This window comes from Mytilus californianus, unplaced genomic scaffold (genome assembly GCF_021869535.1).
Source record: "Mytilus californianus isolate M0D057914Y unplaced genomic scaffold, xbMytCali1.0.p SCAF_2, whole genome shotgun sequence".
In the NCBI taxonomy this organism is placed as follows: domain Eukaryota; kingdom Metazoa; phylum Mollusca; class Bivalvia; order Mytilida; family Mytilidae; genus Mytilus; species Mytilus californianus.
In genome coordinates this window covers 106,498,415-106,518,351 of record NW_026262668.1, presented here as the reverse complement: position 1 = coordinate 106,518,351, position 19,937 = coordinate 106,498,415, and the positions used below count along the sequence as shown (strand labels likewise).

At 32.2% G+C, this 19,937-nt stretch overlaps 2 protein-coding genes across 2 annotated transcripts in view; both read right to left on the bottom strand.

The window, feature by feature from the left end:
* LOC127728509 (ATP-dependent translocase ABCB1-like) overlaps window positions 1-8,368 on the bottom strand; it is a 46,100-nt gene extending 37,732 nt beyond the window's left edge. Inside the window, exons 1-4 of the mRNA XM_052235895.1 lie at window positions 8,225-8,368; window positions 4,624-4,829; window positions 4,200-4,360; window positions 2,356-2,619 (exon numbers count right to left, since the gene is read on the bottom strand). Coding sequence (XP_052091855.1) covers window positions 2,356-2,619; window positions 4,200-4,360; window positions 4,624-4,782 — 584 coding nt within the window. The 5' untranslated portion in view covers window positions 4,783-4,829; window positions 8,225-8,368. The remainder of the gene's footprint in view (window positions 1-2,355; window positions 2,620-4,199; window positions 4,361-4,623; window positions 4,830-8,224) is intronic.
* Window positions 8,369-18,504: 10,136 nt separating this feature from the next.
* The window catches only part of LOC127728508 (ATP-dependent translocase ABCB1-like), a 61,429-nt gene continuing 59,996 nt past the window's right edge, over window positions 18,505-19,937 (bottom strand). Inside the window, exon 26 of the mRNA XM_052235894.1 lies at window positions 18,505-19,820. Coding sequence (XP_052091854.1) covers window positions 19,623-19,820 — 198 coding nt within the window. The 3' untranslated portion in view covers window positions 18,505-19,622. The remainder of the gene's footprint in view (window positions 19,821-19,937) is intronic.

The following is a 19,937-nucleotide window of genomic DNA, read 5'->3' as shown; positions in this document are numbered from 1 at the left end:
CTGTCTCCTATACCATCTCAATTTACATGGATGGCTCCACAGTATAAAACATTATCAAAATAACATCACAAATAAAGTGATAATGGGGACTCGGTCCTAAGTTATAGAAAACATCTACAATATTATACATACAAAATTAATAGTTAGATGACACCATAAATAACTCGATCATAGTGGCTATATTGTCTCCTTTGCGGCGCTGAATAAAAAAAAACCCGTGTATGTCTTTTTTATATAACACACAGATTATATTTATATCTGTGTTATAGAAAAATAAAAACTGATATCCCTAATAAGTGTAGCTACTTCGTATTCACTACTATCATTTAGGAGTTAACCGGACCAGCTCTCAATATCAAACATCTTCCAATGCAGTGGCGGATCCAGAGGGGGGCGTAGAGGGCGTACGCCCCCCCCTTTGCTGGAACTTTTTTTTTTTTTTTTTTTTTTGTAAAATGATGAATCAGACTAGACTTCGTGAACTTTGCCATTTCCCGGTCGTGTATTTAATTTTTATGCGACAATTCTTTACTTATAAAGATATTTTTCGCTCGTATTTACTGTAATATATTATTGATTATGTCAGTCATATGTTTCGCTAAGGTGGAGTTGATCTGTACTTTTGAAACCTCACTCAGTCATTTTGAAATTAAAATTACAGTAACACATTGCTTAGGCGGAGGATGACAAGCACGACGCCTTCAAAGCGACAAAAGATTGAGCAAGAACGTATTGACTTCTATTTCATATTTCCACTCAACAGAAAGTAATACTCTATTACACTCTCGTGAAAAAAAAGTTCCACGGCAAAAATTATTTACCTACGAAAATATGTTTAACCCCACACGCCCCAGCCAATTAATAACATTGCTGAATAATGATCCCCAGTCAGTAAGCTCTAGATATATTTAAAGTCTAAGATACGGACCATTTGATTTGATAAGGCAGTCTGAGATATTTTAGAGAAAAAATTCTTACCCTGATTTTTGCCTTAAACAAAAATTCTATCCGTATCTGTAATGAAAACAATTATCGTGTCCCCTTTTTTGCTATAAGAAAAAAAAATCCAACAGAATTATTCAGCATTAAATGAACATGGTGAATAAAAAACGGGCGTAATTTTTTATTTGGGGGGGGGTTGCATGTAAATCCCATATCTGACCGGAATGTCTGTTTCGCCGAACTGATATACTGAATACTTTTTTCAAGGCCCAACTGCAACCTGCCTGCTGGGTGTGGCCTTTATGTCTCCATTTGTCGACCGTCATTCACAACTTCGTTGTCATTTGATTTTCAGACTCATTCGTAGCCGTTGGTTGATTTGGAACCCCTCACTTCCCTTGTTGAGTGAAACATTTCAACCAAACATCTGGATAAAAATTGCTTGTTTGTCTTTGTTCGTGTCGGTCGTATTATAAACTTCATTGAATAGCCGTATATCATGTTTACAACAAGTAATCTGTAAGGTTATGCTAACTTGCCATACAACAAACGAGAATTTTCCATGTCCATTTTTTACTGACAAATCCCACATCAAATATATTAGTACATAGCTTTAGATCCATTCAATCATTTTATAATAGACAACTAATGGGGAGAATGCGGCATCAAAAATGTCCAACCCAAGCTTACCGGCACTTTAACTATAAAATATACATACCCCACGTTAGGAACCGTCACTAAAAATGTGCATTTTACACTTATCTTATGTTTTGTAGCCAAAAAAAAAAGGTCCAAAAAAATTTTCGCCTCGCTCCGCTCGGCAAATATAACATACTACGCCCCCCCTTTCCAAAATCCTGGATCCGCCCCTGCAATGGAACATAATTTGTATTTGATCGTATTTATCATCATGTTTTATAACTCTGTAGTTTCTTATTATTTCTCAAATATAACTATATGCACCAATTATTTTCCCCAAAATGTCTTTTGAACATATAGATACGTCTTTTTGAATAAATGATCCTTTAAAAAGGAACTCTAGGAATCACAGAAACAGATTTGGAATATTGATCTGTAGGTAAATTTTTGTTTTGAATGGGCCTTTTATAGCTTACGACACGATATGGGGTTTGTTCATTGTAAAAGGTCGTGTGGTGACTTGTACTTGTTCACTGCTTTGTACTCTGCGTTGTCTTTTATGCGGATATTTGTCTCATTGTCAATCATGCACATCTCCTTGTTTGTATAAGTAAAATCCCTTTCAATTTGAACTTGCAAAACGCAACTTCAGTCAGTATTTTAAGCATAGAATATTTAGTCTTAAAAATTCTGGCATGATCTCATATGGAACTATGCATTTTGTCATTTTTCTCATTTTAAACAAAATAATAAACATATTTTAATAAAACTTACTCTGAAAATCTTGTTGACAATTCTCCACTTTCGTGAGTATCAAACCAACCAATCTCTTGTCTCATCACTGACTTAAAAAATAATTGTCTAATTGTTTTTATCTGCCTTTCAGCTGCCAGTGTCCATAAAGTTACGGCCAAAAATCCGGTTATGATTGCACCGACTCCGATCATGCTGAACCAAAAAGCATAATCCTTTGCTATGCTATAAACATCAGAATATTCCTCTAGTGCAGCTATTCTCTGATAAGTCATACTGGTCTTACTGGATAAATAAAGAAATTAATTCAATAGACAGTGGACAAATGTAAACAGAATGTTTCGAACCAAATCTAAATCAAATGTGTTAAACATATCGGTAATGTTTGTACTCCTTTTTCCTCCTTTTTTTGTACATCCACAAAATCCATTATATTAAAAATAAAATATCTGGATGCATACATAACTGACCGTATCCAAACTAATGACAAGTTTGGAACAACAAACATGAAGGATGGAATTCATCATCCTTTGATGTAAAATTAGCCATGGCCGTTTAAAAAGAACATGTTGGCTTGGGCGCATTGCATTTGCGCCAATGTTTACAAAATCCAATCTTTCATTTGCGCCACAAGGTTGTATTTCATTTGCGCCAAAAAAAATAAAACTGCATTTGCGCCATTTTACAGGGAGCTTATAACGGAAAAGTTTAAAATATTCTTTGCTACATCGTGAATCATATTTTGTTTAGAGTATTCCTCCTGGATAAGTAAGTTCATGCTTATTTTGTACTGTTGCCTATAATTGCTTTCATCTACTTCATTTGAACTTTGGTGGATAGTTGTCTCGTTGGCAATAATACCACATATCCTTATTTTTATATATAGGAAATTAGTCTGTAACTTTTTATGACCACACATATAGGTTATCAAATGTATATGAGTACATCCGAGCCGTTGCTTACACGTCTTGTGTCAGAACAAACTTTTAAGTTTTACTCCAGTGTATAGTGCTTTCTTTTAGGTTTTATGATCACGTTAATTTATAACAGAACTGTGTTTTTACATTATTATGAAAAGTCTCTTATTTGGAACGTATCAGTGTATAGTGCTTCCATTATGGTTACGATGACTGATTTCTTAGGAATATGTTTTATAATGCAATCAAAAACTGTGTTTTAAAGTTATTATTAAAAGTCTCTTTTGAATAAAACTTTTTTTTTATACTATTTACCTGTATTTACCTGTATTATTGGCGCAATTGAAATGTTTTATTTTGGCGCAAATGAAATATCGTTTGTGGCGCAAATGAAAGATTATTTTGGCGCAAATGAAATGCTAATTGTCGCAAAAGCAAAGCACCGGTTGCCTTCATATACAATAATTAGGTTAATTCATAACTCGTAATTAATTTTTCCCTCTCTAAGTAAACAGTTCATAATACTTAAAAAATGATAAAACGTCCACACCGAGGTGGAAGTCATACTGGAATACTTGAAATAACTTATTATGAATCTCAATGAATGCCATCAGAATTTCAAACTTTTCTACATAAATCTTTTGCAGAAGAAGTACTTTGACGGTAATAAAACCTATTTACTTCGCTTTGTTTCGACGAGGAAAAGAACTAACTTGTATAATGTTTAAGATTTGTATTTTCACAAATTCCAGTTGCATGCAAATTTTCAAAAGTCCAGGATCGCCCATTTACGTACCTGTTACGGATTCAAGAAATTGTATCTGTTTTGATGGCAACCGTGGAATAGCGTAGACATCATTAAGTGCTAATTCAGCCTTATCCTGAAGATATTTTACCAGAGATAACTGACTGCGAGACATTAAATCAGCCTCTATTTGTTCAACTTACTTTTGTACTGCTTGCAGATTTATATAATTTGTGTACTGAATCAAGGCATTGGCTACCTTGCCATATACTAGAAGGTTCAGTGGCATACATGTTCCTAGTCCCATGGCAAATAATGTTCCCAGTAATAATATCACAATATCTATCTTGCCAGCATATTTAAACTGAAAAAAGAAAGGAAACAAACAACTGTTTACGTACTCCTATCTAAATTAAATTATTAAAAACCTATTATTGATCAAATCAGCTTTCAATTTTTTTTTATATGGATTACTTTCACACAACACATAAAAAAATTAATTTTAAAAGATTTGAGAAATTGTCAATTCTTTGGGTTTTTAATAAATTTCATAATTGTTTTTATTTTGTTACATTAAAATCAAATTGTGATGTGAGTAATCGTGTTTATTCAACAATAAAAACTAACCAATCCAAAAATTCCTAGTGTTGGTTTCTTGTCCGTCACCGCTGTCACTTCAGTACGTGTTTCGTTGAAATGCACTCCATTTGATATTCCATTGGACTTTTCATTGACGTTTCCATTTACATGGACGACAACCTCTTGAGTAGTAGACGGAGACGTCATTTCTCTTTTTTCAATGTTCTCTCGAGTTTTGATATTAAGTAAACATTCTGGAAAGGATACAAAGAATGTGTCATGTACAGTTTATCGGCAATTTGTAAATTTTCCTTTGATCTTTTTGCCTATTATTTTTAAATCTCCAACAGAACGTGATTGTTGAAAATATTAGGCCATATAACGTCACATAACAATGCAGTAAGCCAGTAACGTCATGTTGTCCATGTTCATCCAATCCGATGTCCCAGTAAAGTGCATGTCAGTAACTGCTAGTAGTCCTTAGTTCATTTATGTATCATTGTCATTTTGCTTACTTTCTTTTGTTACCTATTCTGACATCGGACTCGGACTTCTTTTGAACTGAGTTTTACTGTGCGTATTGCTATGTGTTCTTTATTCTACATTGGCTAGAGGTATAAGGGGAGGGTTGAGATCTCACAAAACATGTATAACCCAGCCGCATTTTTTGCGCCTGTCCCAAGTCAGGAACATCTGGCCTTTGTTAGTCTTGTATGTTTTTTTAATTTTAGTTCATTTATATGTTTTGGAGTTTAGTGTGACGTCCATTTTCACTGAACTAGTACACAATTTTATTTAGGGGCCAGCTGAGGAGCACCTCCGGGTGCGGGATTTTCTCGCTGCGTTGAAGACCCATTGGTGGCCTTCGACTGTTGTCTGCTTTTTGGTCGGGTTGTTGTCTCTTTGACATATTCCCCATTTCCATTCTCAATTTTATTTTGCCATGTCATTCATACAACCAAACAACTATCACATAGTGTTTTTTAACTACTTCGTGTTATTTCAGATGTACCCAAAGAAACATCTTGTTCAGCTAAACTGCCGATAGAATAATGGCATTTTATGTTTGATTTGGACTTGTTCAGCACGAATATCACGAGTCGCCTTAATGGGCTAGCTTAGTATTCTTGCTGATAAAGATCGTATCAAAAACAAAAATGTCATTACTCTTTATGTAATAGTCGTAGCCTGAATATGAATTAGAAGGTCTATAAAAGAGTAACCGTACAACACAAATTAATTTCGACTGTTTTGAAACTAATATTTCGTGGAAATGATTAAAAAAGTACTGGTTTTTCTGCAAAAATAGCCAAATAGGTTTTATAGTTATGCCATGGTAATTGTGAAAAAATAAATCACATCTGAAAACTTCATTGGTTTACATATACAGTACTTGAATGGTGTAACCTTAATTGAGTATGATGTAATTATGTATGATGCAATAGTGCATAATATATGGCGTGTATGATGTAATGATGCATGGTGCATGGAGAATAGTGTGTGATGCATGACGAATTTGCAAGTCCCTCATGGCAACAGTTCTATGATTGTCTGATATTTCTTTTGTAACTTAACTGATGAGCAATATTTCTTATTTTAAAATTTTGGTCTAGTAATTAGATTTCGTTATTACGACTTCATCATAAACAAAAAGGTAATGCTGGTACATTGAACGACAGTTATCTCCCCTAAATATGCAACGAATCCCTTTAAAATGAAAATGCAAATACATCTTGTCTAACAAACATTTTTTTTCATAAAAGGGTTTACGATACATATCAGACTGATTTCAAAAGATAAGTATATTTTTGCCGCATATTGAAAAGACAAGTGTGTACACGCTGAAATGTCTCCGCGTTCTGCTGTATCATTTGATTATGATTGTAAAAAATTACGTAATACTATGCTGATAACAAAAACGAACGATGTACAAAATATAGAAATCATCTAATTAAGACAAAATAAGAGAATTTTACAAAATAAGCGTTATTTTTTAAAGACAAAGAAAAGTGCCCTAACAATATAAAAAATACAGAAATTGAGGACCACCCATCCAGGCCCTCAGTTATTTTTTTTTTGTTAAAATATATAACTTAAATCGGTAAGTATAAACGAATTGTTCTCACGAATCGACTAATATTTACTTTAAACAAAGCTGAAGTAAAGGGCTATTAAAACAGAATACAACACAAAAACGAATGTTTGTATAGCACCAATTAGGTAAAATGCAAGCGAGAGTTATATGAGTTGATAAATATTTCGGGTTTACGTCAAGACAGTAAACCAACGACACGTCAAAACTAGAAGACATCCAGAGTTCAACATACAAGCTCCAACAATATACACTAAGTCAAACTTTAAACTGCAAAAAGTCTGCAATAGTTGCGAATAAATAAAAATAGGGTTTTCAAAAAAAAATTTTTTCATTTTTATTTAAATGTTTTGTTCTGCACGTTCGCACAAATTCATACGGTGAATGTTATTGGTTGACAAACTGGAACGACGTTAACCAGCGTTTAATTGACAAACTGTCAAATACCAGTAGAAAAAGCACACTGTCATTTTTTGCAAAAGCCAGGACCGAAAATAGAATATCTTCCTTATTTGGGATAGGCTGAACTGATTTATAAGGAAGGTGGGTGGTAAATTCACAAAAACTTTATCAACTGGCTGGCCATCAAGGTACCCGCTAGCAAATATGAAATCAGTTTTTTTTCCACACAGGACAATAATATACTCAACTTTAAAAAAAAAAAAAATTGATAGACTAGGATATTAAAAAAAAAATGTTTACTCTTTTGCTCTGTTTTTCGTTTTGTTTTAAGTATTTTATTACTTATATTAAGTAGTGTTTGGGGTTGAAATAATGTATATATATAGGTTTTAATTGCCTCCTTGGTATCTACCTTTAAGTGTGAGTGAGACCTTATCCCTTAGAATAAAGTAAAATAAAATATCAAAAAGAAGACGAGCAAAATTTCAGTAATAAGAAGGTACTGTTTGAAATTTTAATGTACTTTAAAACACATGTGCCCGTCACGCACGCAAAAAAGCTACATGAAAAGGACTGGACATCGGATGTAAATGTCCACTAAACGAGTAAGCCCTACATACGTTTCCACCAAACAACCTGTACTCGCTGTGAATTATTGTAAATGGCGTGCTGTGTAATGTACAGCTATCCTAGATATTTATTTTTCAGTCAGTATAGTGTTTTTGACATTTGTTATATCATTCCTTCAGTATTGATTTATTTTATCTTCTATATCTATAAATAATAAGATATTCCGTTTTTGTCCGTTAATTCACCAGACGAATGTCGAAACTACCTTGAATTAATTTTGGGCCACCGGTTGAGTTTCTGTTAAAAAGCTAATGAATTTTGTGATATCAATTTTCTGTTGGGATGTGCCCATGTATTTTATCAAATTCTAGTAATCAAATATGGCATTGCATTCATAAGTTTAACTCACCACTGTGAACATTGCACAAATCAGGAGCCTGTCTAAATGTTGAAACTCTTTAGCAATTTGTATATTGTGTAAACCTAACAATAGCCAAATCTACAGACAGGATTCAGTATAGAATTTAATTACGTATACATACATTGCAGGTATGAAAATCAATCCCACATACTAAAATTTCTTACCTCTGTGAATTTATTCCTTCAAATACGACAACATACTATTACCAATAATGTGAATTTGTATCTATATCCAGTGTCTTTAATAGTGTTTTCCGTCACAATCCACCTAATGCACTATGTTTAAACATTGTATAGAAATAGTTCCATTCAAGGTATTTTTTCACAGTCCACCTAATGCACTATATTTAAATATTGTCTTGAAATGCTTCCAAACTATGGTCCTAAATTTTGACATTCTGATCGATCTTTTTACGAACTGATTTAAAAATACCTGTATAATCATACGTTGGTTTAAATTCTATCAGGTGTCATTCAGTAATCATAATATTTATTTTTGTGCAATTTGAACTCCTATCGACTTAGTTTCCACTTAATCTTAGCATTTTTACTTCGTCTTTTGTATGAATGAATGGAGATTTGTAACCCCGGGAATACAAACAAAAATAACAACAATATCGAACTCCAAAGAAAATTCAATACGGAAAGTCCTATGGCAAATCAAAAGCTCAAACACATCAAACGAATGAAAAACAACTGTCTCCTTACTTGGTACAGGCATTTCCTTGTGTTGAAAATGGTGGATTAACACCTGAATTTATAGCTAGCTTAACCTCTTACTTGTATGACAGTCGCATAGAATTCCATTATATTGAAAAAGATATAAAAGATCACACCAATCACCAAAATCCGACTTTTCCGTAAAAAAAGGTTCACGCAAAAAAAGGACCAACAACAATCCGTTAAAAATGTTCATACAAAGAGAAGGACTAACAACAATCTGTTAAAAATGATCATACAAAGACAAGGATCAACAATAATCCGTAAAAAAAAAATCATTCAAAGTCAAGGATCAACACCAATCTGTTTAAAAAAAGTTCATAGAAAAACAAGGATCAACAACAATCCGTTAAAAAAGTTCATTTAAAGACAAGGATAAATAACAATCCGTAAAGAAAAGTTAAAAAAAAAGACAAGGATCGACAACAACGAACAACACAAAGTCTAAATAGCCTCACTTGATACATGTACAAAATGTTGAGTGTTTAAACGAGTTTTTATGTCCCCACACACCCGCTCAAACCCCTTTTGGAATATCTAAACCATATGTCTTAATAGTAAGTTATACAATAAGAAATGTTGCACAGTCTATGGCCAGTTGTTTTGGGTATGTGCCATTAGAACAGCAAACCAACTACATGAGTCTTAAAAAGAAGTGAATAAATTTAACTAAGACTATTCAATATTGCCATGAATTTTTAATTCCAAAATGACAACCCGAATGTATTGATTAAAGCACATTTACTGTTAATTGCCTTGTATGATGTGATAAAAGATTCGCAGTGATTCGTAGATTTGATGTAAACAATGCCATATTATCTGTTCCTGTTGGAACAATGATTATATAAGTTGCATTTAGACAGGAACAAAAACTGTAGTGGAAATAATATTACAGAATATTTCTTCCACTTGGAACCTATGTTATGAAGGAACTTCTGTTTCAAGACAGTTTGTATCGGTCAACATTAAATTTAAGTCCATCAACAATCCAAACTTTTCTGATTGGGTTCCATTTATATATCCTCCAAAACTAGAAATTAAAGAAACAACAGACACGGCTTCCTCTGCCTCAGACGTATACCTCGAATTTGACATACGCGGTCATCTCAGTACCAGAATCTATGGCAAATGAGACGATTTTAATTTTGAAATTATCAATTTCCCCCGCCCTAGTAGCAATATACCAAATTCATCTGGATATGGGATATACATTTCCCAACTCATTCGGTATTCAAGAGCTTGCAGCTGCTACTCAGACTTTGTCAAAGAACGTCTCGTCCTTTTTCTAAAAAAGTTCATCGGGAGATACCAAGACCTTGTTGATAAATATTCCGTATCAACTTCACAAATAATACACAATGGTCTTGAAGTATAGATTCTAGGTACTGACGTTGTTTATCATCTTAATAACGTGTTATAGTATTCTTTTATTTGTCTTTGTAAATTATTACTTTTACTGTTTAGTCTATTTTTGGTAATATCCATTTGACGTGGCTCGGTACTTATACATCTCGTCATTGTGTTATTGTGCTATGGTAAATTTTTGTAATCTTGTCTTTCGTTTTTGCTATGTACTTTGTCTATATGCCTTTTTGTTTTTATTTGTTGACATATTTGTTTGTTATGCTAAACTGACAAATAAGACATATGCGAAATGTACCGAAAATCCAGAGTTCAAACCACAAACGATAAGACATAACACAATATCGAACCGAACCCACAATAGAAACATCATAACTAAATACATGAATGTTAGATGTATAAATACCTAGACACGTATAGCAATGCAAATTCACACTCGGCAAAACAGTCCTATTCGGAAATAGGTCACGTTCGGTACTTAGCAGACAGACGACATAGATGTTAAACCACAATCTAAGACGTGGTAAAAATGTCGTTAGTTAGTTTAGACACAGACACATCGTATAGATCAACCAATTCGTGGTGGTGTTCATAAAATTTACGGAGTGTCATTTTTAATAATCTTTCCTACTCATAACTCTGTTGGAGCAGTTTCTGCGTAAGGAGCACACTCCTGTGTACGAAGTCCGTATAGTGTGAACATGCACGAGCATAACTTATCACTTGAGATATGTAAACACCATAAGACGGAGCAGAGGGTATGTTACTGCTGAGAAATGGGAAATTGATAATTGGGAAGTTGAAATCATCCCGTTTGTCATACATTTTAGTGTGAAGTCGTCCATCTGTGTCAATATTGAGGAAAAGATCAAGGTATGATGCAGTCCTTCTAGAATCAGTAGTATCCTTAATTTCAAGTTCACTGGGATATATGAGATGTAAGTACTGACTGAAATATGGGTTATTCAGTGATAGGACATCATCAATATATCTGAAAGTAAAATTAAACAAGGTGCTTATTCTTTTTGTCTTTTAGAAGGTTCTGAATGAATTATGCTTCATACGAGTACAAAAACAAATCGGTCAGAACGGGTGCACAATTAGTACCCATTGGAATACCGATTGTCTGTTGAAATATCAATCCTCCAAACTCAAGAAATATATTGTCGATTAAAAAGTCCAGCATTTTGATAATATCATCTTCAGTGTATATTCTGATAGAATCAGTGTGTTTCTTCATAAAATAAGAATTATTATAACCCAAAACAAGAAATTTATATCTACGATTCCCATTTTTATATAAAAAAGAAGCTCTGTCTAATGAGATGGTGGAGTCGATCTTTCAATTGAACACGGGGAATAGTAGTGTAAAGCGTAGATAAATCAATGGTCTTAATGTTGCTGAAAAATTGCAGAGATTGTGATCTAAGCAGTAGATCGTTAGAATTTTTGAGAATTCACATCTGATTGACACCAATGGTTGAATATATCCCATCACGATATTTTTGAAGGCCATATTTTACTGTAGAAAGAATAGTAGTTAGCATTTTAGAAAGATGTTTAGTCGAACATTTTGATGCTCCAGCTATGTATAGTTCTTTATACGGAGTTTTGTGAAGCTTTGGTATCCAGTATAATGACGGAAGATTTTCTTTGTTTTCTTTGATGTTAATACCAAAAGAAAGAAGGACAGATTTGTGATTTTGTAAAATTTCATCCTTTGTAATTGAAGTTAAAGAATATGTAGGATTACCAGTTGTGCCGTTTGTTCCAAGCTGCTTTGTGAGATATCGCAAATAATGGTTTTACATACTAAGACAATATTATTGGAGGCTTTATCTGCTGGAACAACGACATATTTGTCATGCAAAGAGGATAAAGCATCTACATCCTCCGGGTTCGTGAATGGGTTAGAAACCCTTGTGCTAATAGTACATCGTAGTTTCTGAATGCGCTTCTGAATGCATGATCGAATTGCTTTGATCCATTCAGACAAAGTGTCCAGTTCTGGTTCGTCTGGTTTGCGCTTTACCCATTTTCTAGCATAGTCCTCAACTGCATCCATCAGTAACCTGAAGTTCTTTTTCCAGTTGATGGGCTGGGGAATTCTTTATTTTGATCCCTTGGCTAACATCTCTCTTAGTTGTTCACTGGTTACGATGCCAAGGTCGCCAGTAAAAACATGACCAGCTGGACTATAATTTTATTTTGACGATGCACATGAGCAATCCGGAGGTTTGGATTTCACATATTTGAGGTTAAAGGCCTCATAAACCCTCTTGTGGTTGAAACCAGGTTTAATCCACTATTTTCTGCAAAAGAAAATGCTTGTACCGAGTCAGGAATATGACTCGTTTGATGTGTTTAAGCTTTTGATTTTGCCATTTGCTTAGGGACTTTCCGTTTAGAAATTTCCTCGGAGTTCTGTATTTTTGTTATTTTACTTTTTTATAAAGTTTAAGAATTTGCCATTCGTTGTTTCAGAAAACAGAATGTTCGTTATAGATACTAATACATGTTTAGGAAGGCACAAACCTTATTTCATGAAAAAAATCGAAATTCAACTGATTCTAACAAGGAGTTTTCCAAAACTGACATCATTAAGATGCTTTTTAATGACGATATATTTGTCAACAGACAATTTGCATTCCTATGGGGGAACAAAATGTGCTCCTCTTTTCCTTGAATTGATACTTTATTTGTATGAGGCACATGCCCTTCATACATGGGTTTCAAAGAAATATGAAGAGAAAGTAGCAAGCGTTATCACTTAAGCTTCACAAACCTTATATAGATGATGTCACCATCCGGAATTATCTAAACTTGAGGACTGCATTGATAGCTTTTTTCTCATTTAACTTGAATTAGATGACACTATAAATACAGTTAGACCGTCTTAATATCTCAATTGCATCTAGAAGTTGATAGTTAGCGTCTGTAAAAACTATATTTAAAGGAGAAAAATTTGATTTCATTTTGTTCTATTGTGAACTTTCCATGTGATGTTTATGAAGAACATTTAGCAGCACATACATAGTGAGTATATACCTCTCGGTTGATATGGTATTCAATGAATTGCGTTTCCTATGTAGATTGGTGTTAAATGTTCAGTGACAAAAATTACATTTTTCATACAAGGAAAAGAACATGTTAATGTAATATGAATATGAAACCTGCTTTGAACTACACCGAACAGGAATTTTAACATGCTTGTTTTTATGTTACAATCCACAGAAAGACAATTCCTCATACCAAGACATACTCGTGATCTTGTCTCTGAACCGAACAGTCTTTGCTGTTGCTCCTAATTGCAACGTGCTTAGCGGAGAAGTATCAAATACCAATTTCAAACTGAAAGATGAAAATGGGGATCCAAGGAAGCTGAATCAGAACAGCTTGACAAAGTCTTTCCTGAGATTTATCCAATCAGTACTGATACACCCATTATTTTTGTCATTTTAGTTTAAAATACTCAATTACAAGTTATGCCTTCAGCATAGTCTGAATCATGCCCATAATATATATAACTTTAAATTTTGCAACACTTACGCAGATAAAAGATATAATTCTAGCCAGTTTGTATGCAAGTCTCGTTTTCACCTAAGTTTTCAGATACATGTTGTACACACTTGACATGAGTTAAACCCGAAGAGACATGAGGAAAATGGAAGAGGCTTTTGATCTTTGAGAATACCTTGTAGTTACGATTTTAGATTGGTTTACATATATACCATAACTGTGTACTCTTTTTCATACTTGAAGTAAACAAGCTTTATAAAATCTTGCTTAGGAAAATCTCCCTTTTCCTCAGTTTGTAAACAATTTTGTATTTTTATAAACTACTTTTGGAATACAAATACGAAAATACAATAGATAACACTAGTTAATATTGGTGCATGTCAGATGATTTATCTTAATACATGTACTATGTACTTTTATCTGGTTTCCTGATAAATATTAAATACAAAAACCAGATGTTTTAATTCCAATTACTTAAAGCTTCTACACTGGCAGAAAGTATTTGATGCTCTTAAACAAAACTGGACCACCTAATCATAATAACAGGGAAGATACTGTTTTATTTATGGATCAGCTAAGCATGATACACTAATATATACTTTATTTGTGTTTTGCATGAATCCATGATTGAATTTAATGAATATTTTTTAAACTGTAGCCCTCAACCTGTGCCATCATTGGGTTGCTGACTCATTGAAATTAACCTCATATTTTCAAATGTGTTTATCAGTTACCGTTACAATGATAGGCAGTGATGGCAAAACAATGCATTAAATCAGACACTAAAAGATAAATATAAACAAAAAACAAAATAACGACGGACTGAAACTTTTATTTTGAAAAACAAAACATCATCTCTACTACAAAACAATATGATATGGCAAATTATATCAAAATAACAGTATTCAACAAGAACATCTGAATAAATGTATATGTTAGTCTGTATTGTTGTTATTTTGTTTGGAAGTACATCTTTGGAGATACCTCCAGTTATAACACTTTGTAATGTAACTAATCAAAATTTGGCACATATTGGCTCAATCCTTTAAACTTCTTCAAATAAAAAGAATATGCCAAAATTGCCACATCTTTTGATCTTGCCATCAATATTCTTAAAATATGAGTAACAACAATGAATAACAGCATTACCCAAACAGATATTTCAATGAAAGATATCTTACATGACCAAATATCTTTTTGGGTAAAGCTGGTTACTTAGAGCAAAGAACTACAATGTTGGTCAAATATTTCATCTGATTAAAATAAAACAAAAAAGGTTATGAAAGACCTTGAATACATGTTACTGGTAATGTGAAAAGCTGAAAAGACACCTGACATTGAAACACAAGTCTATGAATTGTTGCTGATTATGTGAAAAATTTAACAATGAACAACCAATGGTAAAATACAAAAAATTTTCATGTAAAACCTGCAAGTTAATAATTCATTTATCGTTCTTCGTTGAATCTTACCAAGAAACCAACATTACCAACCTCCAAATTATATACAAATAAGGAGATGTAAGTATATTTTACAAAAAAGTATCAATGAAATATTTCATATATAGGTGTTAACAGATCTTCATATCTACAAGTCTTGCAATGCATTTAATTTTTTTTATCTTACTTCATAAATATACCTTTTTTTTACTCTTTACAGAAATATTCCTCATTCTAAATTAAAAGACAGATTGGATTGAAAGAATTAGTCCAATGTTGTATCATAAAACAGATTGATTATCATATCTACATATATTATATTAAGAAAGGGATAATTCTAATTAAAAAAAAAAACCAACTGATTCCAACAAGAAGTTATCCCAAACTGATATCATTAAGATGCTTGATTTTTTTAATGACATTTTACCTTTTACATTCAGTGGATGTATTTTCCAACAGACAATTTGCATTCCTATCGGGAACAAAATGTGCTCCTCTTTTCAATGACGTGATGCTTTATTTGTATGAGGCATATGCACTTCATACATGGGCTTTAAAGATATATGAAGAGAAGGTAGCATTATCACTTTAGCTTCACATTCAGTTTATAGATTTATTCTTGTTTGAGAACTGTATTGATCACTATAACCCATTTAACTTGAGTTAGATGACACTATAAATACAGTTAGATCCTCTTAATAACTCGAATTGCATCTAGCAGTTGATAATGAGAGAAGGTATATTTTACAGAAGAAAAAGATGATTTAAATTTTCCTATTGTGAACTTTCCATGCAATGTTTATGAAGAAACATTTCAGCAGCACCTACATAGTGAGTATATACATCCCAGTTGATACAGTATTCAATGAATTGCGTTTCCTATATAGATTGGTGTTTAATGTTCAGTGACAAAAATTACATGCATTTCAGGAGGAGATATGAATATGAACACTGCTTAGAACTAGAACGAGTAGGATTTTTAGCATGCTAGTTCATAAGGTTACAGTCCACAGGAAGACATTTCATATTCAAAAGACATACTCATGGTATTGTCTCAGAAACCAACTGGTCTTTGCTGTTGCTCCTTAATGCCAAGTGCTTTGCAGAGAAGTAGCAAATACCAATTGCAAACAGTCTTTGATTTGTTTTGACTGGGTAATGATTTCCTTGACTAGAGGGTTGCTGCTTATAAGAAAACTATTTAACTGAGGATTTTTAAGAGCAAATATGAAGTCATTTTTTCAAAAGTATTACTGGACACCATCATTATTTTGTTGACTTTTCAAGAATATCTGTGTCACAGATAGACACATTTTGTTTTCTTAATTACAAATTCTCTATTTTTGATGGAACTATTTTTCATTTAGATAATAGAATAGCAGAGCAGCCAAATTACTCCCCAAATTAAAAAAAAAAAATATATGGATAGATAGACTATTTTCTGATAATATCAATTGTCCTATATTTTTCCAGTGTGGTTACATTTGCAAAAAAAAAACAAATGGTAAAATAATAATGTTAATGGAATGTTTACCAATTTAACATATTTTATATTTTGCATGTCATAAATAATGTCAAGATTTGTCCATAATGGCAAGATGTTAAATGTTGATGTTGGTCAATATAACTTACATTTAAAGTTACAGCAGATCTTTTGTCAGAAAATTAAATAAAACATAAATATAAATATAAATATATGGTGATCATATAAGAATACACATGTATAAAATAGGAATAGCCATAAATATATGAGATTCCAAAGATATGTCATAATACAAATAATAAAGATACTATAATACCTAGAAAACATACCAACTTATAAAGTTACTTTTGCTGAATACAATTAAATAAAAATGCTAATTAAAAAAAGGGAAAAAAATGATACAAAACTAAATGAACAAAGCAATAATGTTTGTATATTGTTAGCTGCAATAAAATTAACCAATCACAGTTATAATATTGCAATACATATCAATCAAAAATTAAAGTATTTCACAAATTTTCATAAAATGTTTGAATTTATCAATGATAACTGCAAACAATTCCCAAGAATTCACCAAAGTAAACTGTGAAAAATGCTAAAATAATGCAACTTTTTCCATTTCAGAATATAGGGTTATTTTGCATATCAAATCTCTTTTAAGGATTCCAAATATACAATAAATGCATAATTAATACAAATTGTTTTATGAAATAAGTAGAGAATTCTCAGAAAATCATCACATTAAAGAACGAGTTCATTAATAAGTTGTGATTTCACTGTTAAATTTAGTGTCATTCAGGGAAAGTGTCACAAAGTTATCAAACAAGAACAAAAAACTGTCTTCTCCCTTTTTATAATTAAGACCCGTAATTTCAAAACACATGCAAGATAGTCCTCTAAATTATACAGAGGGCTTTCTGCCTACTTTTTAAAATTTCATGAAAGTTAGCAAAGTATATCTAAATTATCACATGTTTGATGACAAACAACATAAAAAGGGAGCTTCAAACCTTATTCTTTTTGTTTACAATTTCATGACAATCACTCAAACAAATATGGATTATTGTACAAAGTTTGTACTGATGGAGGGATAAAGTATACCATCTAAAAAAAGCAATTGAAATCTAGAAGTATTGTGAGCAAATCTCACAAAATGATATTCCTGCAAAAACCATGCTTTGGTAAGGGAAAATCCCTAAATAATTGACATCAATAACAAAATAAACATGCACAATAGCATTTTATGGTGACACTTGTGAGAAAGTTAAAAAAAATTGTAATAATGGGTTGAGGAGGATTTGTACTATAGTGTGCAAATATGACCGAGATTATGTCATCCCAAATTTAACACACAAAAAAATCATGCAGATAAATTAACATGTACAGAAAATTATCATATGAGAAGATTTAAAAAAATGTTTGCAGACAACTACATAAGATAAGCAAACAAACAAAAAAGTAATCAATTTCCAAATTCCTGCAAAAAATGTGAAAAAGAATCTAAAAATATTACATTTAAGAATGGCAAATTTCTTAGTGAGTCAAAAATGTCTTTAGGACAAATATGATTGATGCAATCAACAAGCTAAATAAATAACATCTTATTGAGGTAATATTAATTAGTGAAAATAACTTTGGCAAGTTCTAATTTTATTAAATTGAGGACAACATTTAACATTTATGTGTATTTTTATATTGCATTTAATCATTCCTGTAATAAACTGCTGTAGAACAACAACAAAAAAACATAATAGTAATAGTAAACCTTAACAACAAAATATAAAAAACATTAATTTTATTAAATTGAGGAAAACATTTAACATTTATGTGTATTTTTATATTGCATTTAATCATTCCTGTAATAAACTGATGAAGAACAACAAAAAAACAAATTAGTAATAGTAAACCTTAACAACAAAATATAAAAAACATTAATTTTATTAAATTGAGGACAACATTTAACATTTATGTGTATTTTTATATTGCATTTAATCATTCCTGTAATAAACTGATGTAGAACAACAAAAAAAAAACAAAATAGTAATAGTAAACCTTAACAACAAAATATAAAAAACATAATACTTTAAACAAATATTTGTTCAACTATTTAGAAATTGTTGGTCATATGGGTAAAAAATGTTCCCATCAGTATTCTAAATAGGAATAAAACCACTAATTTATAGTCCCATTGACTTCTATGTTAAATTCTACCATTTCAAGCATATATTGCTATTTTGTCATAAGTTCAAGTAAAGTGACAGTCATTTCATGTCAAAACTGTACCTTTTTCTGACTTCGCTGAAAATTTTAAAATACTTTTAATTGCATATTAGAGCACACTTGTTCATGAAGGCTTCTGACCTGAGGAAGAGGGTAAATATACACACCTATTTTAATTTCAGTCTTTCAGAAAATGTTTCAACAAGGGTTCTACAGGGATCCAAAGTCCTTTAGCTTTCATTTGATTCCAAAATTACTCAAAATGTTTCCCTCAGTTTTAGTTTGTAACCGGGATTTGTTTTCGCTTAATCGATTTATGACTATTGAACAGCGATGTACTACTGCAGCCTTTATTTTTTACTTTTGACAAAGTTACAGGAAATATTTTGTTTAAAATATGTTCTATTTTCTTTATGTAGGACCGGGCCTGAATAAGTGGTTCTAAACCTAAAGGAATCTAGGGCCTCAATGGCCAAGTGGTCTAGGTAAATCAGCTGCATTGATGAATAGCATGTCAACACTGAGGTTGTGAGTTTGAATCCTGCTTGTGGCAAGATGTGCTTGACTCCAATCTTAATTAATTCATGGTTACCAGTTTTTGTGTTGAATGTTGATGTTCTCCATCTGGTACTCCAGTTTCCTCCACCAACAAGAACTGACCATCAGGATGCAGCCAAGTTTGATGAGAGTTGCATTAAACAACAACAATCAACATATCCTAAAGGATTGTTTCTTAACCCTCATGCATTATACTATAAGACATTCTGACATTAACAAAGGTACATGATTGTCATTGTTCCCATTTTGGTAACCAGTTGCTTTATTTTCCTTGATTGTGGGTACTTAATTTGTAATAAATTCCTTTAAATGCCATAAGTTCTGCATGGTTTCCTAACTCTACAACCTCTCCTTTGTGTATGATGGCTATTTTATTTGAGTTCCTGATGGTGGATAGTCTATGAGCTATGACTAAACATGTCCGCCCCTGTTGTGCTTTATCCAGAGCCTCCTGCACAATCTGAAAGAAAAACCAATGGAATCAACTATTCTTCTGATTGTATATTTAAATAACAAACTACAAAGCATACAGTATTCCTTCTTCTGATTGTCTATCTAAATAACAAACTATAAAGCA